The sequence below is a fragment of the Plecotus auritus genome (genome assembly GCF_963455305.1).
Source record: "Plecotus auritus genome assembly, chromosome: 5".
In the NCBI taxonomy this organism is placed as follows: Eukaryota; Metazoa; Chordata; class Mammalia; order Chiroptera; family Vespertilionidae; genus Plecotus; species Plecotus auritus.
Window position 1 is genome coordinate 141,618,696 of NC_137776.1, and position 26,620 is coordinate 141,645,315.

Sequence of the window (26,620 nt, forward strand, 5' to 3'; positions counted from 1 at the left end):
TCTGGTTCCTCCCTGTGACCACCTCCCACTGCTAGGCAGAATTAGCCATTCTCATTTATATATTTTTATAGCATTTGCTTTTTTAAAAAGCACATGCCAATAAGTATGTACATTACATATGTCTTGAGGTTTCGTCTCATTAATTACATGTTTGGACATGTCTTTTCTCTGGTAGGTTTATCTTTACATTCCCAGCTCTATGCGTAGTAGTTTATCACTAAAATTTGGGTTACAACAAGGAAGGCAGGATACTAAGTTACCATCAAGTATATCCTGATTTTTTCATAGGTTAGAGGACATTATAGGTATTTCCACAGAAATTTTAAATGTTTTTATAACATAAGCAACTTTCTCTCAATCAGCTGACCAGAGATCCAGGGCACTCAGATCTGATTTAAATTTTTATGAAATCAGGAATTATGCCAAATACCCAGTGTCTATGCCCATTGGTTTTCCCGTGGATGACTGAGATTGCTTCTTAACTAATTTTTCACAACAATTATCACATCACTGCTGATTATTATCCATAAGCACAGTCTTCTCTGTAATAACAGTCATTAGAGGGTTCCTATTGCTTATAGATAAAAGCCCAAATCCTTTCACGTGACAGACAAGACTCCCATATTCTGGACTCAACCGTCATTTTCAGCCTTATCTCCCTCCAGAATTCTTCGTTTACTCTGATTCTGGCCTCATCAGATTATTTTCACAATCCTCCATCTAGGATTATTTAACTTCCCAGCAGCCATCCTAATTTTCAGAGAGGAGTCTCTCTCCTACTCCTGATTTCATGGGGGAGGATTTTCCCTAAGCACATCATGGGGCTTTCTGTGCTCATTTACTCACTTGGCTCTTTGGTAAATTTGAGAATAAGTAGGCTTGCTCACTTAGCCTCACTTCTCTCCCTTTTGGCATCTGCCTGCCTGTAGGAAGCCTGAGATCACTGGTTCCTCCAGTGGCCCTGGCCCAGAAGGTGCGTGGTGGGCTGGGGGTGGGAGATAAAGGCTCGCCGTGAGATTCTACCTAACTCAGGGGAGTCACTAAGCCCACTAAGCCAACAGACTTAAAACCATGTGTGCTAGCTTGTCTCCCAACTAAAAGTGGTATTTTGAATTCCATCAAGTATCTCTTTTATTTCTCAGATTGTTCAAAACTTGGATAAGGAAGAGAGATGCTATTTATTGTGGGTCCTCAGAGATCCCAACTCAATCTTCCAAGCCCAGGTCAGAGGTTACTAATTCCTGAGGCCCTTCCTAACTCTCTCAGGCAGTATTAGTTATTCATTCTTGTGTAGTCCCACTGTTGTTGTGGTTGTTTACATATCTTTTGGCAGTTATTTTATTCTGCCTTGTTTTAATGAAACTTTCGTCCACTAAATTATAAACCTTGGGACAGAGACTCCCACCCCTCTTAGGCAATATTCTGGTTTTTATAGAGCCTCACTTAGAAAGTAGTTCAAATAAATGTGAAATAAAATTAAAATCTACAACGCCCAGGGTCTATACCTTGGGACTTACAAAGCTGAAGAAATAGGAATAAATCAGTGCTTATAAAGGGACTGAGTGTCATATCTCAATACTATTGATGTAGCTACTGAAAGTAGAGATGACAGCCATTTAAATGGCCCCATCATGTCCTTCACAGGTCTTAATTACTGGGCCTCACCAGTGGTCAGCGACCTAGAGAAGAACATGCTGAGTGACCTGGGTGGATGCTCACATTTCACTTGTCCATCTCGATTAAGTCTGGAAGAGTCCAAATTCTTAGGGACTCGAACAGGCAATTTCAGTTCAGCTGTCTTGTACTTTTAAATTGAAGCCTTGCTACTTCTCAGAATTGGACCCAGCTGGAGTCCCATGTCCTGGCCATCGAGGAGAAAGATGTAAGCAAAGGTTTACCTTCTTCCCCTTGCTGGAAAGAGGTCCATGAAAATGATTACTTCCTCTAGTTGAAATGAATAGGGAACTATATGACTGAAATGGAAACCTAAATTCTGTCTCCTCTGAAGTGATTGATATGTTTTAGCAGCTAAGATGCTATAGGAGGCTAGGAGTGACCTTCATCCATCACCAAAGTTATTAAAATAGTTGACTGCCATTATCATATATGAGACAAAGGAAGGGTACTGATTATTACTAATGGTATTCAGTACAATTTCTGAGCAACCATTGGAAAAATTGATACATTTTTATTTGATTTCTGGGCATCTTTTCCAAAAGATAACACAAATCCAATCTGATTGGATCTTTACTGTGACTAAATCCTTAGTGAGAAATATAGGCGACAATGTCATGGAAAACCTTCTTTCCTCTGGTTGCAAGTTTCCATGTGGAGGGAGTTCCATTAGTGTGACACATCTAGTCTCCTATGGTTCTCCTACTCTCCACATGTAGAACTGAGTAACCTGATCAGTGGTGACTAATACCTGTGATTCTCAACTGATGTAACTAATATACTAAAATTCTCCACTGAGGAGGATTTAGCTTCTTTCTTTCTTTCTTTCTCTATGTCCTCATGCCAGTCAGTGACATTAGTAAAAGTATCTATTGTAGACCCAAACTTTTCCTCTGGTTGACTGGAGTTGGAGGTGAGCAGGTGAACCCGTTTGGGCCTCATATTAAGACATTATCTCTAATAACTTCATCATTAATCAAAATGATATTTTGATCTTCATCTGCCTGGCTCCTGTGTCCACTCTCAGTCATTTGAAACTTATAAGAGTGAAGTACAATTTTGGGGGCTTCCTCAAGCTTCAATACCATGAATTGCAATACTGTCTTTTCTGTTTCTGGCTTCATTTTGCAGCAGCATCCAACAAACTTGAGTGTCCTATTCAAGTTTGTGAACAGGAGTTTATTTTTTAGGTGCAAATATAGCATTCTCTGAAAGATAAGTATTTTCTTGATGTCATAGCTCCTTAAAAAATGACAATTTCAATATGTAAAAAAGATAATTACAAATGGAGCCAAAGCAAGGTTGTTTATGAATTTCAGGGTTGCAGTGAATGATTTCATGCAGTGAAGTCCACTGGCCAATTGGCTAAAGGCAGTTTCTCTCTCCCTTAGGGGAAGCAGCCTTGAGCACTTACTAGGTATTGGGCACTCAGCCAGGAAGGTTGCACATGCTTACTCAATCTGCTCAACAACCCTGTGATAGAGATATTATTATCCCCATTTTACTGTTAAATAAACTGAGGCATAGAGAGTAAGTTGCATGTCTGAACTAGGTTTCAAAGAGAGACCTGTTAGGAAATGCAGAGTCCACACTCTGCACTCTACTGGGTTGTCGCTCACCAGGTGACCGTATGATTTATCATACGAATGCCAGGACACTTGCAAGTGAACAGGTCATCATTAATCGTTACTTTGGATGACAGGTATAAGCTGGAACTGGACAAACCAGTACATATGGTCACTATCTCTCTCATGTCTCAGGGTCTCAAACTCATTTCCAGCAGATTTTAAAAATAGAGGCTGTCCTCAGATATTTAGAAAGGGGCCTGAGTTTGTTCACTGTTCCTTTGTTGCATCTCCTCCTGATCAAAAAGGCCAAGACTCACAGATGCCCTTCCCAGATTCCTGGCATCGGGTTTCCAGCTCCATCTAAACCACAGCTGTTCATTATTAGACATATTCCTCTAGAAACACAGAGAGATGAAGCTCCAGGGAAGGATTAGATCATTAAGCGAAGGAAAATAGCAAGAACAATACAGCAGCACCTGCATAAATCCTGGAGGGGGAAAAGACCGATTTAAAGTTTCTCACATGTTCTAACATATCCACGATGGTGCTAGAAACAAATCTCGTCTACTTTTCTCTCAGAAATAAATGCCTCATTACCTTCTATCACTTAAGCACATCAAAACGCATGAGGAGGTCAGGAGACAATCATGGCCCAGGGGCAGGCAGTGGGTGCATTGGGTCCTTAGTCACTGGGGGTGTTTAAACTCCTTAACCTGCTTTATCATGTTTGTGTGAAACAGCCACTTGGCTATTTCCAACTGCTGCCACCACCAATCATTTGACTGTAATAGTAAGTGCTAGTGCCATCATCCTAAAAAGTGGGCTATCCTAACGTGCTATATAAGAAAGTAGCACTCTAAGGACTGCCCTGAAAAGCCCGATTCGGATGTATTGCAAATGATCACAACGAGGGGTGTGAAGAAACGCTCTTCTGGTCAGTGTCTGCTCCAGCGCAGTGGCTCTCAAGTTCAGCAAGTATCAGAGTTACCTGGAGGAGCAGTTAAAACACAAACTGCTGGGCTCCATCTCTAGAGCTTCTGTGGGATTTGAGAATGTGTATTTCTGACAAGTTCCCAGGTGATGTTATTGCTCTGGTCCATGGACCACACTTTGGGAAGCGCTACTTTGGCATAAAGCCGCAGGGAGAACAGACTTCCCCTGGTGCAAGGAAGTGAAATCCAAGATGTGCCGCCTCAAGTAAAGTAACATGAAAGCCCATGGAGCAGGGCTGAAACACCCATGTCATGTTTCCAATAGTCTATCTCCAAGTCTACACCAGGAGTGAGCAAACTTTTTCTGCAAAAGACCAGACAGTAAATATTTTCAGACTTGCAGGCCAAATGGTCTCTATTGTAACCATCTCTGTGCTCAACTCTGTCACTGTAGCTCAGAAGCAGCATAGATGGTACATGAATGAGCATGGACATGGCTGTGTTCCAATAAAGCTTTATTTACAAAGACAGATGGCTCACTGGATTTGGCCCGCGAGCCATAGTTTGCCAATCTTTGGGTCTAACTAATGTGATAAAAATGATCTGCATAAGGCAACACCTGTTAGTTTGCCAAGCCCGAGCATGCCAATGATCAAGTTGGAAACCTGACTGTGTAAACCAAGCGTTGACACCTGTTCTACTTGAATGCGATTGATGAAATATGTCCTTATCAGAACATATGCACTCCTCTTGTAATTCAGCCCCTAGAACCAACTGCTTAACCACTTCATCCCATTTAATACATTCTCTACTTGCTACTATGCCTAAAAGTAAAGAATATCTTTTCTGTGTAGCAAAATCATTTTTGGAGTTATTAATTACTTTATATTTTGTTTTCCATTGCTCTTTCTATCTCCTCATTTCAAAAAGGGCGCACTAGGCTGTCTTCTCCTGGGAGGCTTGCATTGCTGACCTAAAGAGAGGCTTCCTCAGTAACTTGTTAAAAACCTAAGCCACTGATGTCTGGAAGGGGAAGAAGAGAAAGGCAAGTATGTTGATGGGGAGAAAGGGAGAAAATTACCCAACCTGGAGCTGGGAGAAGGGACTAACAACATCCTTAATGGTCAGTTCCTGGGGCTCTTCTTATTTGACCTGCCCGCGGCATTTGGCCATTTCTTTCTCTCCTTCTTGCTCATTCTATATGGCCCCACAGGCCTCCTGAGGTTCTTCAAATACGTTGTCCACGTTTCCACCTCAGCACCTTTCATTGCTATCCCCTCATCTAGAAATGGTCTAGGTATGTTCTTCCCAAATTACCCCATAGCTTGCTCTCTCATTTCCTCCAAGTCTTTCCTCAGACATCCCCTTTTCAGTGAGGCCTTCCCACCATTCCCTTTAAATCGCAACTCCTTCCCCGCACTGCCTTCTCTGCAATACCTCTCTCCCTGGCACTTATCAACACTGCTGAATACACTATATACTTTGTTTATTTTCTGCCTTCTCTACCCAAATGTAGCTCCATAGCATGTGATTAGCAAAGGCACCTGGTCTGAGGGGGACTGCTGTGAAGTGCACCTTGGGGTGCCAGACCTGAGGCTGCTGCACCCTGAGCACTGGTGACACCAGCTGTAGAAAAATCCCACTGGCTTCACTCAGGGCGGGAGCACCAGGGCCCTCTGCCCTAGCCGCCAAGCAGGCTTGGCAGTCACTGTATCAGCGGCAACCATGGCTGAGGGAAGGTAAGAGGCCCTTTCCCAATTTTCCAGAAATACTGTAAACATGAGAGGGGCAGGGTTAGAGAGAGGAAGGAGGCTGAAGGTGGGGGGCAGGAGAGGAAGGGGGAGAGAGAGAGGAGTGAGAAGAAAGGAAGAGAGAAGGTGGGAGGTAAGGAGAGGAGGAAAAGAGGGAGAGAGACCAGGAGGGTGGAGAGAGAGAGATATCTAATAAAGATTAAGATTGAATTTACCAAAACTAGATAAAAGGAGGCTTAGACTTGGGTTTATCTGAATTAAGGAAAGAATTTACTATGTGGCATTTCCTAAATACCTAAATGTATGAACAATAATGTATACTCACTACAATGATTCTTATTCCTTGAATAATAAAACCAAATAAATCAAGAGAATGAAACAAATCCTGCTCCATGCATGCCAAGAAAGCAGAACCTACAAGTGCATATACCAGGGGCAGTGAGTTTTTCATTTTCCCCACACTCCCAAGGCAGGCACACCACGTTTAATTGCCGCTTCCTTCGGGATCTCCCCCAGATTTCACAGGAAGTTGTGATGTGCACCCAAGTCAGTGCTCACTGCCTGTGGATGGAAGAAATGCTGCTAATGAGGAAGCGTCAGCTCAGATCTGTTTGATACTAGAAAAGCTGACTCCTCCATCCTCACCCCTTGTTTAGAAAAGGTGCACCTGTTTTTTCCTCCCCTGCCTCATTCCAGCAGGAACTGTCCACAGAACCCCGCATGGACACAGAGACGCCAAGGCTCATTAGCCACCAAGAACCGTTGACTCCTTGGCCTGAGATTTGAGTGTTCGCCTGCGGGTTGGTGGCAGGTGGAATTCCACGCAGCTTTTGAAATCTGGCCTTGCAGAACAGGGACCGCCTGCTCAGTGAGGGGAATAGCTGCTTATTCATTTCACTAACGGATGCCAAAAAAGAAAAAAAACATATCAGCTGTTGCTAATTTGGTCAATAATATGGCATAACATCTTTATTATCACTTTTTTGGGGGGTTAATGGTCTTTAGCTAATGGTTCAAGGTTAAAAGATTTTTATTCTGTTAAAATGTCTGACAACTCTGTTAGTGGCATTGTGGGAGCACTATTCCTAGTCATTGTGCAAGCCCATATGAATTATACTTCACCCTTACATCCATTAGTTTCAATGGACTGAAATGCTCCAAATAATTTTTTTGAAGGGATGGGGAAAATATTTTCAATGCTAGGAAGGGGTTTTGAAGGGTCCTCTGATTAAATTCCCTGGCCTCATCCATTTCAAGCAAATTAAAATCTCAGCCCACTTTTTTTTTATAAGACCCTTAGAGAATGAGATACCTTATCTTCTCTAAATATATCCCACTATAAAACTGTTGATTATGGCAGAAAAGTACTCAGTCAGCACAAGTTTTCTCATTATGTTTGGCTAACTTTCTGAAGTTAGCTATGCATTTCTACAAAATGGGTTGATCCTAATCTATTCTGAAAAGTAGCCACGGACATTATCACTTTAAAGAATGAGGGCAAAATCGATGGGTATTTCTTTTTCTGCATAAATGGAAATAATGAAGCCATGCTAGCATTGGCAGCTACAGAAAATATATTCGTAGTCTCTCTAAATTCATAAGGCAGAAATGATTTAGCAACAAGAACAGGAACACAGTACAGTTTCCCAGAGTGAATGCTTTCATGCAAATGACAGAAGCATGGGCGATGGTCTTTTCCTGGACATGTCCCTATCCATTTATCCTCCCTGAGTCTTTCTATGTATTATTGCTCCTTTATGGCTTTTAATACCTAAGCTTATCTATTGTAGTTTTATGTCAGGCTGGAAACCAGAGCTAAAAATAAGGCCAGAAAACCAAATATTGATGTTTATTCTCAAAATTTATTGAGCACCTACCTACATGTGCCAGGCACTGTGCTCGGTTTGCAGGATGACAAACATGAGTGAGACCCAGCTTCTGCTCACAAGGGGCTCACAATCTACAGGTGATGGGGGCCAGTGCAGACAGGTAGACAGATAACCATTCTACCAAAAAGAGCCAGTGCTACAACAGAGGTTTACAGAGAGTGCTGTGTGAGTGTGGAGGATGTGGTGAATAACTGAGCCTAAAAGATGGATGGTGTGTGTGTGTGTGTGTGTGTGTGTGTGTGTGTGTTTTCATAGAAGAGAAGATTCTGAACTGAGACGTGAAGTGTAAGTTTTGCCAATAAGTAGAATAAGGGAGACACTGGAATTTCACCAAATATCAAGACAGGAGAAAAACATATCTGACAGGTTATGTCATTTAAAGGAGACTACAAAGGAGCAGAAGCTAGAAAAACAAGAAACAATAAAGATATAGACGGTCTTTTGATAGTGAAACAGGAAGAGATTGGGTCCAAGCAAGAAGGTTTATGTTATCATGAAAGGAACCTATTAGATCCAACCAGCAAAAAAAAAAAAACTTTGCTGACTTTGAGACCATATGCCAATCAAACATTTGCAACTCAGATCTTTCTGATCTGAAAGGAGAGCTCAGCATTCTTCCCTGTTGTGGAAGAATCCAAGACCTTATAAAAATCGTGGACATTTCCCCTGTTACACTCATTTGTTTACAGAAACTGTCCCAGTCCCTGAGCAAGTATTTCTAATGTGGAAGAGGCTCTTTCCTCAAAAAGAGAGAACTCCTAACTTGAATTGGAAAATGAGTCAGATAAACAAGACAAACACTAAGAAATAGGTTCCACTCAAATTTGTTCCACTCTCTCAACATTAGTCTTTTGACTCCATTGTTGTCTTGATTGACAAAGTGACTTTTCATTAACAAGCGTGACGAACTTTTCAGTGACACAGCCAACTGTGTCCAGCCAAGACGAAGAGAGAGCAGATGCCTAAACTGTGCTGGCTTCTTCACACAACCTATTCTTTAGAGGAAAATTCTTTAAAAGGAGGACATTCAGTTGCGAATATCCAAAAAATGGCAAGTCACTACATTAACTGATTATGAATTTGGTATTTGTATTTTGGATGGTCTTTTACGCGATTTGAGTCTGCCAGCAGTAGGAAGTCTACATGACTGGGCCAAACAGGTTAGAGCAACTGCAGAAGGCAATGCTATGTTCCCGATATACATGTAACCTTCCCAGAGGAAATTTAACTTCCTTGTCAAGTCATGTGATTTGAACCCAGGGCTTTCAGTCTTTGAGAATATAAATCCGCTGCTTCCTACTTTCAGGACTTCCTGAATGAAGTTCTGCTATGACCTTTAACGTACAGTTATTTATCTCATGGAACAGTTATGGGCTCAATGATGAAAAATTTCATGTCATGGTTACCCCAATGTATTGGATGATGGTGCAATGATCAAAAAAGATGCCAGTGATGACAATTGAACGTCCCTTTGCCTTCCCAGCCTCCTTCATATATTCTCAGGCATAGGATGACAAAGGGAAGTCCACGAGTCACATGAAGAAAGACTGTAGCCATGGGCACACGATCAGGAGCTCCTCTGTTTGCATCCACCCCTACCCTCCATGCCATCACCCTGTTCTACCTCCCGCTCGTGCTGTTCCTGTGAATTTCTCCACCATCTTGACACTGGGGCAATGTCCTCTGCCCAAAGTTCTGCCTATGATTCATTTCACCTAAACTGATGCTCAAAACATGTCTGGCATAGTTTGTGTTCAGATAGTTATTGAACAAAATAATAACCTCTAAGTCCTCCAAGGTAACAGAGTTTTAGGGGAGTGTCTTTTTAAGTGAAATAAGGCTTTCTTATGTAGGTTGAAAAGAGCAAGGGTTTTAGAATCATGTCAGTCTAAGAAGAGAATTCCTGCCTGAATGTTTTTGCATTAAAAGAGATAGTATATATAAAAATGCCAAGCATTGTGCCTGGATCATACTAGGACCTCAGTAAATGCTCATTCCTGCCTCCATATCTTACATGGTATTTTAAGATGATAAATAAAAAGAAGTAACTAACTGTGATGTGGTTGGATGTCTTAGAAAGAAGGAGATAAATGGCAGTCATAAGAAAGAATACTATTATGAATTTCTAAAGGAAATGAATGTTTCTATGGTTATTTTTCTTGGTTTGGGTTTAAGAGGAAATTCATGTTGTCCATTAATTATACTTACCAATTTGGTCTAATTGGCAACTACCCCAAAATGAATAAAACAAGCGGGACTCAAGAGAGAAAAACGGCAGGCATCCTGTCAAAAAATAAAATCTTTGAAATTTCTACAACCCAACGGTTGGATACACTTTTATTAAAGCAGACCGATCACCCACTTTATATAAATTTATAGATGTGATGGCAATGGAAGATGCACATTTAGAATTACGCAAAGCATCAAATAGCCCTTCTGTACCATCTACAGATTGCCCCATCACTCCTTCACCTAAACAGGTCCTTAAAATCAACATTCTCTTTGCTGAGGATATATCCTTCATTATTCTGTTTCAGCCTAGCTGATTGCTGATTAGTTCTAGGGTCAAGTGAGTTAAGTCATGTTAAGTACCTGCAATAATGCTTAGCATTTAGTAAATTCCTCAAGAAATGTTATTTGTTGCAATACTAATTATAATGAATCTTTCAAAGCTGTGTTTTCTAAGACTGAATTTCCCCCTTCCTACTTTAAAAAACATCTTTCTGATTTCTGGAGTTATGTGTCCTATTCTCAGGTGATTAGCTACTTTTAACCTAAAAGGAGTACTTTTTTCAAATGCTAATGTACTTAATTTCTTTTTAAAGAGGAATTGAAACCAAGATCAACTTGTCACTCAATATGTGTAATATTATTTACTGAAGAGATGCCCACATTTCCTTCTCTTCTCTTTCTTTCATTGGCCAAGAAAATTACTAGTTAGGTAGATAAATAGATATGTCATATATATTGATTATATCTATATCATATACACCTCTATCATCTTTCATCTATCTATCTATCATCTATCTATCTATCTATCTATCTATCTATCTATCTATCATCTGTTATCTTCAAAAAAAGTCATCAAAACTATTTCATTATAATAGGTTTCCTACCAATTTGGCTATTCTACCCCTTACTGGGAGACAAATTTAATGGTAAATCATCTCTCTGTAGTTGTTAACTTACTGAACAAGCTAGCTTTGGGTTAGATGACTCAGGCAGTGTCTCATTTCAAAGAGAGACCTCTGCTCTGACCTTCTTTAATTTTTTCCCTAGAAACAACATGTTTGGAGGGCCCCAGACTCTCAAGTGAGATCTTCTGGCCCTAGCTTCCCAGGTTCAAGCCAGACCTGCAGAGCAGCCTCAGCCTGTGGCAGTTGTTGGCAGTAGGTGGTTGGGCAGCAGGTAACTGTTTGGTCAGAGGCATAGTAGTGTCTCACCCCACTTTTCACAGAATTTGGTAAATCCTCACTGCCCATAACCTGTCAGAGCTGCCTTTTCGAATGTACTCACTGGGGAAAGCATAAAGCAATATTCCTCGAAGCACAAACTATAAGGCTGGTTCCTCTGGATTCTCAATAATTTGCAAAATAACAAGCTAAGAATAACTACTGTGTATTTTCCAGAAAGTTACTAATTAGCATGTTCCTGAGAATATAAATTTGGCTTGGGAGCACAGGCCTTCCCGGGCCGCTATACCACTGTGTACAGCAATTAGACCTCTTGCTAAGTACTATGAGCAAAGTCTCAAATAGACAACAATACAAACCCTACTGGAAATGTAGCATGAGCGTTTATTCATGAAACCACACTCAAAATGACTTAGCTACGTTTTCTGTTTTCAGTTTATTTCCTTATACCCCCATTACCAAATTCTAATGAACAAAAGTTAAAATGACATTTTAGTGAAGGCCAACCAGATTTGTTGCATGGTTAAAAATGGAAAGTCTGGGCATCAGGTATCCATTGAGTGTGACCTCAAATATCTTGATATTTCCTTAATTATCCTTTAGGACATAGTGGAAAAATGTACTCAAGAGGAAAAATGTGGGAATAAAGGACTAAAGATTTTGCATCAAATGAGCCTGATGCCCTAAGATCCTGCTTTTGTTCCTTGCTCAGGAGCACAGAAAACCTTTTTCTGATTTGAGTTTCTCTGGTGCTAAATTAAATGAAATAAGAAAAATAACTCTCAAACCAAGGTAGTGACCATGCTGAGCAAAGAGCTGCAGACTACAAGTGGGAATTCTGAGTTCAGATAAAAGCTGTGCCACTTAATTCGCTATATAAGTTTAAGCAGGACACTGACCTTTTCTAAGTGGGCTTTCCCATCTGGAAAATGAAGGCAATAAACTGATGAGATATATGTAATATATCTATATCTATATCTATATCTTTATTCATATCATATCCATATCCATATCTATATCTATATCTATATATATATAACCTATATCATCTATATAGGTATACCTATATATCTATATTATACATATGTATAATGTATGCATAATGTCCCATCTATCATATTATTCTATAGTTTACCTTCCTATCAACTTATTAAGAAGATTTGAATAAAGGTAAACAGTGAAAATACATAACTTCTCCTTATGATTCTAACGGTCATATTTCCTAAAAAATTAACCCTAGTTCACATGTAATCCTAGTTTATATTTGCAGCTGAAATTTTGCTTAAGACAGGATAAACAATTTAATAAAAATAAAAAAATTTCAATTAGCCTGCATGCTGTTCATTAAATTTCTGGATGTTGAAAGTTTTCAGCTACATCACTTGCCATCATTGCCTGCATTACACCTGTCAAAATCTTTCTGAAAATACCTCGGCCTTGTACCCTTATAAATACTCCTTCAGATATGTTCTCTGTCTGAATTCCTATTGCACTTTGTGTCACTGAAGGGCATTTAACACTTGCTGCTTTATAATGCAGCTCTTTGCACACTGAGACGCAAGAGAGCACAGTGGTTGAGGCATGGATGCAGGCAGACTTCTTGGGCCTGCCACTTATTAGCAGTCTGACCTTGGGACTATTCCTTGATCTCTTTGAGCTTCAGTTAACTTTTCGATCAATGGGAGTAACAATAATGCTACCCACTTCATAGGGTTGTTGTAAGAATTAAATCAGTTTTGTTTTTGTAAAGGGTTTAGAATACCACTTAGTAAACACTAGTTATTAACGTATTTGTAAAACTCTAAGTTCTTCAAGTGTACAGCTAGGTCTTATTTATCTTGCACCCCCTACAGTGCTTTGTATATTGTAAGCACACAAGCAAAGACTGGTAGAGTAAGACAAGTACTGTGAAGGGGAAATGTAAGAGAGAGAGAGAGAGCAATCGTTATTTATTTTAAATGGAAGATATTTGGAGTTCTCATTTTTGCCACATTTTGAAAAGCTGAAGAACTTAGGACATGTGCTTTGGCTCCATACAAAGCATCTTAAAAGTATAGAGGAATAAAGAATATAGTGGGAGCATGACAGACAACCTTTAGCATGCAACAGCTATTGAATGAGCTGTTGAGCGAGCTGGGTTTCATCACAGAGAGTAGGGCCCAAAGAGAAGGGAGCAGAATTTTGGGGTGCCCAGGAGCATGATGAAGGACAAATAAATAAATCTAACTCTAATAGATTGTACTCACCGTAAAGATACAAAAGTAGGAAAGTTTCAGTAGCCCTATTATAGAGTACTAGAGCATCTGGTTATGGCTAAGGATTGGGGATAAACTTAGGCTAATTTGCCATTCACCAACTCTTAATAGGAAAGATAATTTTGCTTTCAGTTCAGCTATTATAAAATGTAGGCATAAAACCTATTGCCTTGGTCTCATATTTTTTTATAGACATCCTTTATATGGGATTTGAGAATATTATTCTTTATGATGTTTCCTTAATCAGCCCATCCCCCTAGATTTTCTGACTTAACACTTTCCATTTGTCTTAGAAGGAGTGGAGAGTTGCCAGCAGGCTGAGTGAACAAGGGGAAACAAAGCTGTGCTGGCTCCTTACCCACCGGTCAAGAATGACGTAGCAGATGCACTCAAGGGAAGAAGGCACTAAACTACATGGATAGGCATACTACTTCCAAAGGCTTTCTTTCTTCCTCCCTCACTCTCTGCCTTCTTCATTCATTTCCTTCTTTCCATTTTTCATCCCTCCCTTTTCCCTTCTCTTCCTTCTCCCCCTCCTCTCTCCTCTCTTCTCTATCTCTCTCTCTTTCTCTTATAAAATATATATTTGCTCATGTAAAAAACAACATTGAAAATGTTAATTCTCATTTTACCTTTCCCACCTCAAATCTCACTCCCTAGAAGCTGCAACTAATAACTGTTCACCCGTGTCCTTTCAGATGTTTTATAAGTACACATGTATATCTGTATATCCATATCTAGCCATACATAGATATGTATATACATATATAAAACACAGATGTGTGTTGTACAACTGGTTTTTAACTTTAGAAAAGAAAAAAATTTACCCTTGGATATCTTTCCATATGAACCCAAACAGAGTTACAGCATTATTCATAATAACTTCAGAGTATTTCACTGTATGTCTACATATAATTTAATTAGTCACATATTGGTGAATCTCTGGGTTAATTCCATTTTTATTACTCTAAAATTATTGCAATAAATATGCATAGAATAAATTTCTAGAAGTAAAATTATCGGCCAAAAGGATATGTACATTTAAAATTTAATAGGGTTACCAAACTGTCTTCCAAATAGGTTGTCCATATTTACACACACACCAGTACATATTTACATCTACTACACTTACCGACATGAGATACTTTACTAGTAAAACTTTGTGTTTTGCTAATCAGATACATTAAAAAACATTTCATTTATCTTAATTTTCACTTATTGAATTTTGAATGAGGCTGAGCACTTGTATTTTCTTCCCTGTGATCTTTCTGTTGACATATTTTGCCCATTTTCTTATAGGATTTTTCTTTTTGATTGTATGTGCTCTTTGATTATTATGAAAACTAGCTCCTTTTCAGGGTAGCAAATACTTCCTTTGCTTTGCCATTTGTTTATTGAATTTGTTTAGAGTGTTTTCTAATGGGGTTCCTAAACTTTGAATCCATTTTCTACAGAAACTTGTGTGAATAAAAAAATCACAATAGTTCTGTTTGCTGTTATGAAAAGATAAAGGAAAATACGCCAGGTAAGGCGAACACAAAGCAATGAAACTGTTCTACATAGAGAGTATCCAGAGAGGAAAGTAAGGTTTATTTTCAAAGCACTGCCTTTGGTTTCATTAAATCTGTAAGGCAACAGATCCCTTAGACAGAAGGGAAATCCCAACTGTCTTAAAACTCTGCCATTTTTTTTAAAGCTCTGCCTTTTAAGTTTCACTGGATAACATGAACTAAAATAAAAAGAAAACCTAATCAATAATGTCACGTGTATCTCGGTCTCTAAAACAGGTGATCCACTCACATTTATGAAGAGAAGCTCTACTAATTAATCTTAATAACTGTCAGCATCAGTGAATACTCTCAATTGTATATGTACTGGCATTCAGGAGGTTTCAAGAGCCCTTCAGCTGTATCTTGCCAAATTATTAATTATCATTTAGGGATGATTAACATGTAGAAATGTCAAATTGGATAATTGGAATATAAAAAGGCTTTAAACTCCCCACAAGCTCATCTGCTTATCAGGTCTCATCAAATGTTCCTCAACAAAGTAGGAAGATAGGCTGTTCTTATTCCCTAAGATAGCTCTCTTGTCCTTTTCCCCAGCAGGCCAAAGCCCAGTTCTAAGATAGACTTGAAAAGCTGGCCAATCTCCACTCTACTGTCATATGTAGGTCACATTTTTCCAGAATCTATTTTTGAAACATTAATATTAATAGTAGTGTCATAGACACATAGAATCTATTCTATCTATTTTTAATATCTTGGGATTTTAAATGTTACCAAATAACATGCAGCAAAATATATGGCTAAGGATTCATTATGGAATGTACATGCATTATGCATAGCCTGGCATATGCAAGTACTCTGAGGCTAAAGGGATCCGTTCAAGTTAGTTAACTTAAAAAAACTCACAGATGAAGAGTGAAAGAGCAAGATATGAAGTATACACTACAGGAGCTATTTTTGGACAAGACTTCCCAGTGATATTGGAACATACAGGTGTGCCTTATGTATGAATGGCAGATACATTTTATCTTGTGCCAACTCTAGCTACTTCTTAATAATCATCTGGCATGCTATACTGAAAAGGTGTGGCAAAACTGCTAGTTGTAGCCCAATACCTATTCTTTCCTTCTTTCGTAGTGATAAAATATTTAGCCGGCTATGTATTTACCAAGAATAAAGACTACATTTTAGAATCCCTTTTTAGTTAAGTATGAACATGTGACCAAATATTGGCACATAGGATGTAAGCCAAAGTGGTGTGTATGGCTTTGTTATTGTGCCTTTTAAAGGACAAGTTATGATTTTCCCTTGTTCGTTTTTTCTGATTCCTTCTGGCGAGATTGTAGATGCAATGGTGAGCTCCTATGGATCCATGAAAACAGAGATGGCAGAGCAAAAGAAAGAAGGAATCTGAATTCTCAACACTGTGAGGTTATCACATCAAATCTACACTCATGTTCAGAATAACATATGCATGAGAAATAAACTCCCATCTCATTTAGGCATCCATTGTGTTGAGTCTTTATTACAGCAGCAGAACCTCTGTTCTAATGAATGAAAATGGTTCTGAGCTATATGAAGGCTCAGTGGAAAGAGTGCCATGCTAGGTTTGCAATGTTGACAGTGGGCAAGGGCCCTGATGGTCTCATGACAACTCTTCCTATGTGGCTATCCAACTTACTCCCAAACGGAAAACTTTCCAAAGAAACTTCCATGTAGCTCATACCTTATATCTTCCCTTTGCCATCTGCCTCCCTCTCTGTGCTACTGTTGACCACTTCAGGCTTGGCCTTTCTGTATTTGATATAAATACAAAGAAATGAGACTGACTTAATCATAAGAATAAAGATAAATAATATGTATGTACTTATGATATATCATTTATTTATATATAAGTGATTACAATCCCTCAAAATAGTCTCCTGGCTGCTCTATGTTATTTCATTGATGTTGCTCTTGCTAAAACATTTAAAAAAATTTTTGAAACTGTAAATTCACACATTTCTTATATGACTAGGTCAAATCACTTAAATTTCTTTCATGCCAACCCAGTATCTTTTTATTGAGCACTTACTATGTACATTAATATTAGTTTTGGTGTTAGAGAGGTTGGTAAATCTATTGAGGATGTCAATGATACTCTTTAGATAATCTATGTCAAAAGGGTAAGGGTAAGTTGACTTCATAATTTAACAATAGGAAAATATTCAGACATAAAAGGTGTCTACTGCAGTCCCAGGAAATGAGAGACAAATACCAGAAATGAAAGATTATTAATTTTTAAAAAGCATTGCTTTGTGGTGTTTCATTTCACAAATTTATTCATTCAGACACGATTTATATGACTGCCTTGCTCCCTTATTTCCAAAAACAATCATCAGTTTTGTATAGATAAAAAAAACCAGAGTTCTCTTTGTATTCAATTTTGAACTCTTTATTCTACTAGAATTTTGATTTATTAAAATATCCCTTGGGCAATGAATTCTAGGGAGTAGGCTCTCTAGGGCAGTGGTCGGCAAACTCATTAGTCAACAGAGCCAAATATCAACAGTACAACAATTGAAATTTCTTTTGAGAGCCGGAAACCGACTTCTGCGCATGGGCCACGAAGTTTCAATCGCACTGTACGTGTGCACCTGCATGTGGTATTTTGTGGAAGAGCCACACTCAAGGGGCCAAAGGGACGCATGTGGCTCACGAGCCGCAGTTTGCCGACCACTGCTCTAGGGGTAAAGTAATCACATTTCTGGGCCTCTGCCGATACCCCCAAATCAGCTAATAATGGAGAACGGTAGGATTTCTCTGAGCAGCAAGAGCTCAACAATGGGGAGCTCCACTGTTGAGCACATTTCTAGAGTTACTGAGACTGAAGTGTATAAAGCAGTGGTGCCAAGAGCAAGAGCTGCTGAGTTGGAAATTCTGATTTACTTCATGAGTCCGTTCTGCCTGTTAAGCAGGTTGGTATTCCTCTCCAAATGAAAAAGAGCTTCCTTATAGCCATAATGCAGAAAGGTCAACTCAAGTCCACTGACAGTTTTGAATACACTGAGAGCTCTAACATAGGCAGTGATTTTGGTTCTCACCCAGAAGAGTGCAGATTCAGAACTATGAAGTTAGACATAAGGAAGAACTACCCAACAGCAAGTGACATGAGGATCTGAAGGAAATATACTAGGGCTGACACCCAGCCTGTGCTTCACAGGTTGTTAAATATTTTGAATCTCACCATGGTTCACTACTGCTGCTGCTTCTACAAGTCTTTTACTTTGGAAAGGCATGTCCCTGCTGAATCTGCTATTAGAAATATTTGGGGGGAAAAAAACAAAAAAACAAACCAATAGAAAACTCAAAGAAACAAACATAGTTAGAGCAGTGTTTTCTAAAGCATATGATTGGCATTTGGGCCAGGTGATTCTTCATGTGAAACTGCCCTGCATGTGGTAGAATATTAACATTCCCGCCTCCTCTCCAGTGCCATTCAGGAGCACCTGAAATTGTGTCAATCCCAAATCCCTGTGATATTTTTAAATGTCTCCTAGAGGAGGCAGTGTCAACCTAGTGGAGGATTACTATAGCCATGTTTAAGAATTATCACCAAAAAATGGTGGTAAGGGAGCTAGGGTATAAATGATGCAGTCATGAGTACTTCTTTCTAATTATGGAGATTTCACTGAAATGAAATGCTTTAAATTAGTTGTGTCAGCTCACAGAGATGAACTTTGTATTTTATTTTACTATTAGAGGCCCAGCGCACAAAATTTGTGCACTGGCGGGGGGGGGGGGGGAATATCCCTCAGCCCAGCCTGCACCCGTTCCAATCTGGGACCCCTCAGGGGATGTCCGACTGCCGGTTGGCACCTATGGCAGTCAGGCCATATAAACATGAGACATGGCTTCCCGCCGGGGGACCGCAGTGCCCTGAAGTCAGGAAGGCACCCAATCTTTCTTAAGTGCCACATGACAGATCCTTCACTTGCTGACTCATTTAATTACAACACTGTGAGGGAATATTGCCCCTGGTTCACAGTTGCAGAACAAAATCTAAGAGAAATACGGTAATTTGTCTAAGGTCACAGCCATGATGATCTGCACTTCCAGGTTTCCCTGCCACTGTCAGCTTATTGTCACTGGTGATAAACAAAGGTCTCCTCTTTTCCCAAATGTTATATTCTTCCCTCTAAACTCTTGAAAGAAAGCCACAATTTCTGGGGATTTTCTAATCTTCCTTTTTAAGAATTGCTGGGCAATATTTAAATGGCTTTTGGCCTGCTAAGAATAGAACTAGGACTTGAAAAGATTATGGTCAAATTTTCTGGTTACATTTTAGAATGAAAGAATAAAATTTTAATTTTTTGAAAGAATTGTTAAAGAGTTCTTGGATAATGTTTGCCATTATGTTGTCACTGAGTTAAGAAAATACTTCTAAAACCTACGTTTTGCTAATACAAGTTAAAAATGTTTTGGTACTTGAATATTTATGGGTGAAATATTTATGATAATGAAATATAATGAAAAATTCATGAATGTCTGGATTTCCTTCAAAATTATTTCAAGGAGAATGTATGTATGTATATATATATATATATATATATATATATATATATATATATATATACATTCTCCTTGAAATAATTTATATATCCTATATAATAAAAGCCTAATATGCTAAGTGTCCAGTCATCTGGTCGTTGTTTCAACCAATCAAAGCGTAATATGCTAACGATATGCCAAGGCCGCTCAATGGCTCACTATGATGTGCATTGACCATCAGGGGGCAGACAGTTGACTGGTCAACCAGTCACTATGACATGCACTGACCACCAGGAGGCAGATGCTTTGACCGGTAGGTTAGCTTGCTGCTGGGGTTCAGCTAATCGGGACTGAGTGAGACAGGCTGGTCATACCTTGGAGCCCTTCCGTGGTCCCTCCCCAGCTGGCCAACCTCCTGCGTCCCTCCCCGCCCCCAATCATGCACTGGTGGGGTCCCTTGGCCTGGCCTGCGCCCTCTCGCAATCTGGGACCCCTTGGGGGATGTCAGAGAGCTGGTTTCGGCTGATCCCGCAGGCCAGGCTAAGGGACCCTACTAGTGCACGAATTCGTGCACTGGGCCTCTAGTGTGTGTGTGTGTGTGTGTGTGTGTGTGTGTGTGTGTGTGTATTTACACATACACATTGGTGGATGGGAATGTGCTAAGTTAATTCAACTTGTATGAATATGTGAATATCAATAAAATAAGTAGGACGTATTGTTTATTATGGACCTTTGCTTATTTTAGTTCAAGCTTAGTATATGTGATGTTTGGCAATACTAACTAAAAGCTTGGGTCACTTTTGATAACTCACTTAACCACCTCTCTGTACCTCAGTCTGATCTTTTAGATGAATGATTGTATATTCTCATGACTGTTAGCCACAGCATTGCTTTCATCCATATACACTTAGGATAATACTCTTTGGATCTATGTATATAGAGTACATACAGCCCTCTCTCTCCCTCTTTTGTACTTGCCCGACAAAATCCCAGCGTGTGCTCAACCCAACCCTATGCTTATTCTACTACTCAAACTGAACACGGGTGGAAACAAAACACGCAACCCTGATGATTCTTGACACTTTAAACTCTTGGTCACAATACCAAGTGGGTCCAGGTTGCTGTGGGGTAATCATACATTTCCGTAGTCCATCCACTCTCTACACTAACTATAGTTCTTACCTCTCCCTGATCTCCTATACCTCCTTCTTTCCACTCTCTCAGCCTATGGCCTGTATTATTTTCTTTAAATATAAGGCTATCTACAAAACCCATCTGATCTTCCCACCAGAAAATGCTCCATCCTACCCACACCTGCACCCAAATACTCTGCTTTCACTTCTGCTACACAGAATAAAATTATCCCTGTTCTACCTAAGGCCACATTTTCATGCGTGCACTGAATCTCACCCCTTCCCTCCTTCTTAAAGACCTTATTCCAATTCCCCTGAAAATGATCCTCAACTCCCTTTTCTTTTCTATAAAAACATACTCATTAGACTTGGACCTAGTATAATTATTTTAAGAATGTGATGCTATCTCTATGGATGACCATGCAGCATCCTTGATATGTCTATTCCTTACTCCAAATGCTCAATTCATTAGCAAGTCCTCTTGAGCTCTACCTTCAAAATATATCCTAGGGCCAAAATGATTCCACTTACACGAGGTACCTAGAATAGGCAAATTCATGAAGACAGAAAGTAGAACAGTGTTTACCAGGGTCTGGGGGAGGAGGACATGGGACATAGTGTTTAATGGGTGCAGAGTTTCAGTTTGGGGATGACGAAAACGTTCTGGGGATAGAGAGCCGTGACTTTTTGCACAATAGTAAATGTACTTAATGCCACTGAACTATACACTTAAAATGGTTGAAATGGTAAATTTTAGGTTATGCATAATTTGTTACATGAAAAAAAGATCAGTTAAGAAAAAAATATTTGACTATAACCACTTTTTGCTACCTCTATTGCTGCCATCCTAATTCAAACCACTGCCATCTCTCATCTCCATTATTGCAGTTGCTTCTTTTAAACCATAAGGGAGCTCCTGTAACTTATCAGATCCAAGTTCTGTTAGAATAAAATCCAACTCCTTACACAGGTCTTCTTGCTCTTCACTGAACACCTGGGGCCTTTGTCCCCGCTTTCATTCTCCCCAGAATGCTCTTTCCACGGCTGGCTCCCTAATTTCAGGTCTCTGCTTACACATCATCTCCTCATAGAGGCCATTCCTGACCACCTAATCTACACTATCCTCCCAACACACATGCATACATGCACACACACATGTGCACACATGTACACATGCACATAACTTTCTGCTTTATTTTTTCTTAATAGTGCTTTTTATTACCAGGCATCATATATTTATCTGTTTACTTATTTACTTATTACTCTGTTTTCCCCTCTTGACTTAAGCTCAATGAGTTACCTACTGCTGCTATTATAGACCTTAACCACTACTGGTACGTAATAAGAATTCAAGAAATACTTGTTTACCAAAAGCACGATTGGAATGGTTTGAGGCTTTGCATGTTAACTGTGACGTTTAGAAAATTGCAAATGGAAGAATGTTCCAAAGAAGACAACTGCTCACATCTGAAAGGATTCTCCTTTAAAAACAAAGCCCTTCAATGACCAATGATGATACTCAGGACAGACTGTTGGCAACAGCAAGGAATGGAGGGAGAGATGAGATCATAGAGGCCAGCGTAGTATATATATGGAAGACACTGTGCTTGTAACATGCTATTACAGATAACTGGCAGGCTAACCAAAAAGGGGTTAAAGGTCTCATGAGCAGGATTCACTTAATATTTAAGGAAAATACTCTTCAGAAGATTATATCATTATGTAGGAAAATAGACTTGTTGAAAGGTTACTGTGGCATGCAGGTCACCCATAAGCAGTGAGGAGGATTGACACTTAATGAAGAAATGCTGAGTATATATTTGAACATCCTGAGTGTGATGGGTGGGGGACAGTATTTTTGTGGTAGAGTGGTATAGTGAATGACGACATAGTGTCTAATTTTCAGGAGACTAAATTAGGGGCTGACTGATTAGAATAGAACATCCTTTCCTTGGGCAGCCTGTGAGGCACTGGATAGGTTTTAACTCGGGCAGGCACCCCTTAGCTGGGTTTATAATTTATACAATCACACCTACCTCTCCTCCTAACACTACTGACTGACCGTCTCAGCCGCCACCAGGGGCTGACATAATGACACGATTGGCTCGTCTGGACAGATTCTGTCTCATTACTGAGCCAAACTTGAGTGAATTTTGTTATCCTAAAATTTAATGTTATTATAATATTCGATAGAATGGGTAAACGTTATGTAACTTTCTTATAGTGCTTTATTGCATTTTCTAGTCTTTTCTCCTTTTTTTTTTTTTCAAAAGACATTTCCTTCAGGATAATACCATGTTTTCCCTTTCCAAAGACAGTTGAAGATTCTTAGATAGAAGAGAGTTTATTAATACAATTTTGATTTCAGGCCTATACTTCCCTATGAAAAAGATGAAGGTATGAAAGTTGACTGCCTAAACAGCAGCAGTTCCTCAAAAGTAAAACCAGAAAGGAGAGAATAAGAAAATGTAGTTGTGGTCTCGTAGGCTGAACATCCCAGTCCTGGGAGAAAGGTGGTTATAGCAAGGAGATCCCACTTGGGACAGATGCAGAGAAAAGGCTAGAGAAGAGAAAAGCCATTTGGCAAGTTGAATCACATTATACTGAACTTTTGAGAACTTATCCAGCCAGAGAGAACTTTTTTCTTATTTGGAATTGCAGGTTTTGAAAGTTCAATCAATTCAATTCACATTTTCCTGATGGGGCATACAATGGATGACCACAAAGTCTGAGCCTGCTGAGAAGCCTCGGATGTTACTTTGTGAAAACAATGTGAATTTTATTTTGTGAGAAGAGACAGTAGATTATTTTCATACCTCTATCACATTGAAATGCCAGGCACTTTGTGAGCGGGGGAGCAGTGCTGTTGTTACAATGCTACCCTTCACAGGTAAAACAAATGTGTGCACGATAAAGCATAGAACACATGAATACAGAAGAGAGAACTTTAGTGTAACCATTGGATACATATCATGTGGTATACATATATCTAAATACATACGTATCAAGAACCATGAATGAATACATATGAGACAGAATTGAAGTTTCATCAAGATGCTTACACATGATGTTTTAGTTTAGAGAATGTCAGGTCCCTTGAAATACCTTCTCACAGCCATATCTGTGCTAAGATCAAAGTTGATTTTTTTTCTAGCTATCAAAAATAGTGTAATAAATAAGAAACAATTTCCCTAGGGTGCCTTTCCTCCTTAAGAATATTTTGTGTAAAAGATATAGGAAAAGTTCAGAGAGAAAAGCTCATCTGCATCCACAAACCCCAGAAGGGGCTGGACTTTTCATGCATGATAAATGAGATGGAGTCCGCTAATCAAGTGTGTGATCCTTTCTTAGGCCTCCGATTGTCCTCCTCTAGACAACTGCCTCTAATTCTAACCACTGGCCCAGTAGAAATCATAATGATCCATGTTCGAGACTTGCTCAAGTTTTAGTAGTATTTCTGCAAGCTGTACTTAAAGTTATTCACTTCCAACACACGTCTGAGGAGGCGTGAGAGTGGGAAAGCAGCTACTTACTTGTGTTTATCTTCTGGAGTGAAATATGCTTTTCCAGCTGTCTCCTGAGTTTCACCTCTGCTCCATACTTCCCGGTGGTGCCATTGTCAGCCAGAATGAAGTGGGAATGCATGCTGTTGAGAACAGTGAGCTTGCTCATGGGATTGGACATGGTCTGATACGGCCGGACAACCTGCAGGATTTCAAAGGGAAGAGGCAGAAGTCAAAGAAAAGAAAACAGCATTTTAAAAGGAGAAATGGGCAGAGAGAAGAGAGAGAAGGAAAACCAATCCTTTGGTACAGTGAAAGCACAGTCTACTTCCTCTTCCTAATACTGGTTGGGATAGAAGCAAGATTTGTGGTGAATGTTCTGTGTGAAGCAAGATTATGCTGAAAGAATCATGTATTTATTTATTTACTGAATGCACACAGAACTAGAGTTTATGCTTTCGTGGTGCACAAAAATTGGCACGTGAAGGATTGTTTCATTTTGAAGTTGATCTTTTATTTGTTGAGGAACTAAAAATAATTTTTAAATTTAGTTATTTTTGATTCTTTCTTTCTCTTCTCTATTATGTGCATATCCCAACAGACACAGCAGAGTAATGATGATTCTGGAGAATGGTGAAAGCTGGGGGTTGGAGGGAGTGAATCAAGCCAATTCAATAATCTGAAATTCTGTTATTTTAGATCCACACTGTTCTTATTCAACACCTTATTTAAGTGGAAATAAATGTTGAATGTAAAATAACTGCCTCATGAGATGAATATGAATCAGTCTCAAAATGATCACCACTGTCTTATTTTTGTTGTTGTCATTATTTTAATTTCATGGCAAATTACATTACTTACAAAAGAACAGTTTTTAGTGTGGCCTTTCAGATTTTTTATATAAAAGGAAAGCAAAACCTATGGTGAGTTAGTTGCTTTATTTACATTATCTATATTCCTTGCAACAATCTGACAAGTTAGAGGGTGTTATATTTATTTTGTAGAAGAAGAAACAGGTAAAGTAGATTTTTCAAGAGTTCACTGCACATAGAACCAGAATTCACACCCAGGCCTGCCTGATTCCAAATCTATGCTCAGTCCCCCTTTCTACACTGCCTGCACACAATGAAAACAGTATGTGTTGAAAATCTACTGCTAAAGTACTTACGTAGAAACTTCTCTCAAGACCATGAAAAGGAAGACTCAATCAGTTCACTGTCACATGGTGCCATTACATTTTCCCTACATTGAATCATTGAAATTGACACGACAGAAATATAAACTATGGGGTCCCTATTTCTGGGGCTTTGTGCAGTGTGTACATTACCTATGAAGGTGAGATGTTATTCAATGTGTAATAACCTCACCATGAAAAAAGGTATAGTAAGATTGAGTGGTTTGTTAAAAGGAATTACAAACTAACTTAACAAAGAATGTCTGCAATAGTAAAGATCTCACACAAGTCATTTTTTTTTAAACCTTGATGCTTATTTTGAAAAGTCACATTTCTATGTGTCTAGCAATCACAATCTACTCAATAAATAGTGAATGAATGAATAGGACAACTTGAGACAGACATGCTTTTGTTCAAAATAGGGGGGAAAAGTCCTCTCTTTTCTGAATTGTTTGGGGCAGTGGTCGGAAAACTCATTAGTTAACAGAGTGGCAAACAGCGGCTTGTGAGCCGTATGTGGCTAGCGAGCCGCAGTTTGCTGACCACTAGTTTGGGGTTTTATCTAATCTAAAGTTAAAATGTATAATTCTGAGCTTTTGAAATATCCTACGTTTCTTTTAATGTATGTCCTATTTGTTTATGTAGCATCATCGTAACATTAATTCATTGCTTCATTTCAGTTGGCTCTTTTTGATAAAAGCCCAGAACGTTTTGAGTACTGTTTTCCAGTAATCACATGGAGCGGTATTCAATTACTTCTTTGTCTGCATTACTGAATGAGAGTCCCCCCGCAAATACAGAGACAATGGCTGGCTAACTCCATCCTGAGCTCTTCATCAGTGGAAGAGTAGGTCACTTGTGGTTGAAATGCCCATTTTGTTGTTATTCATTTTTTGTCATAAAACATTCATTCTACATCAGAGTGGATGTTAATAAATATTAATGCTTGGTTGAATGAAGCTTAGCAGAATGACTCTTTCCTCTTCTTAAAGTACCTCTGCATGGTGCTTTTGGACAAAAGAAAATGCTTTAGTTACTGTTCTCCCTTTTCTAACATCAGGCTCCACGCCAAGGAGAAGACCCAAAGCAGGGGACAGTAGATTTTCTAGAAGTTCAACTCTGCACAACCGTGAACCCAGACATTTGTTCTAGCTGAGACTTGAGGACATGTTTTATAATTCCTGAGAACCTAATTAAAGACCACCAGTGAACGTGACATTTTCAAATGAAGAAAGGCAGAAAATAATTCTGGGCCAACCTCATGTACTCACTATAATCTGAGAATAAAAG

General features: G+C 39.2%; 1 protein-coding gene across 8 annotated transcripts in view; it reads right to left on the reverse strand.

The window, feature by feature from the left end:
* The window catches only part of TRPM3 (transient receptor potential cation channel subfamily M member 3), a 711,013-nt gene that overhangs the window by 190,021 nt on the left and 494,372 nt on the right, over window positions 1-26,620 (reverse strand). For 7 of the 8 annotated variants that reach the window (XM_080667736.1, XM_080667735.1, XM_080667737.1 and 4 more), the window contains exon 6: window positions 24,187-24,358. In XM_080667736.1, the coding sequence (XP_080523862.1) occupies window positions 24,187-24,358 (172 nt within the window). Of the gene's footprint in view, window positions 1-10,022; window positions 10,098-24,186; window positions 24,359-26,620 lie in introns of all 8 variants that reach the window. The other variant, XM_080667742.1, reaches the window with a different exon arrangement.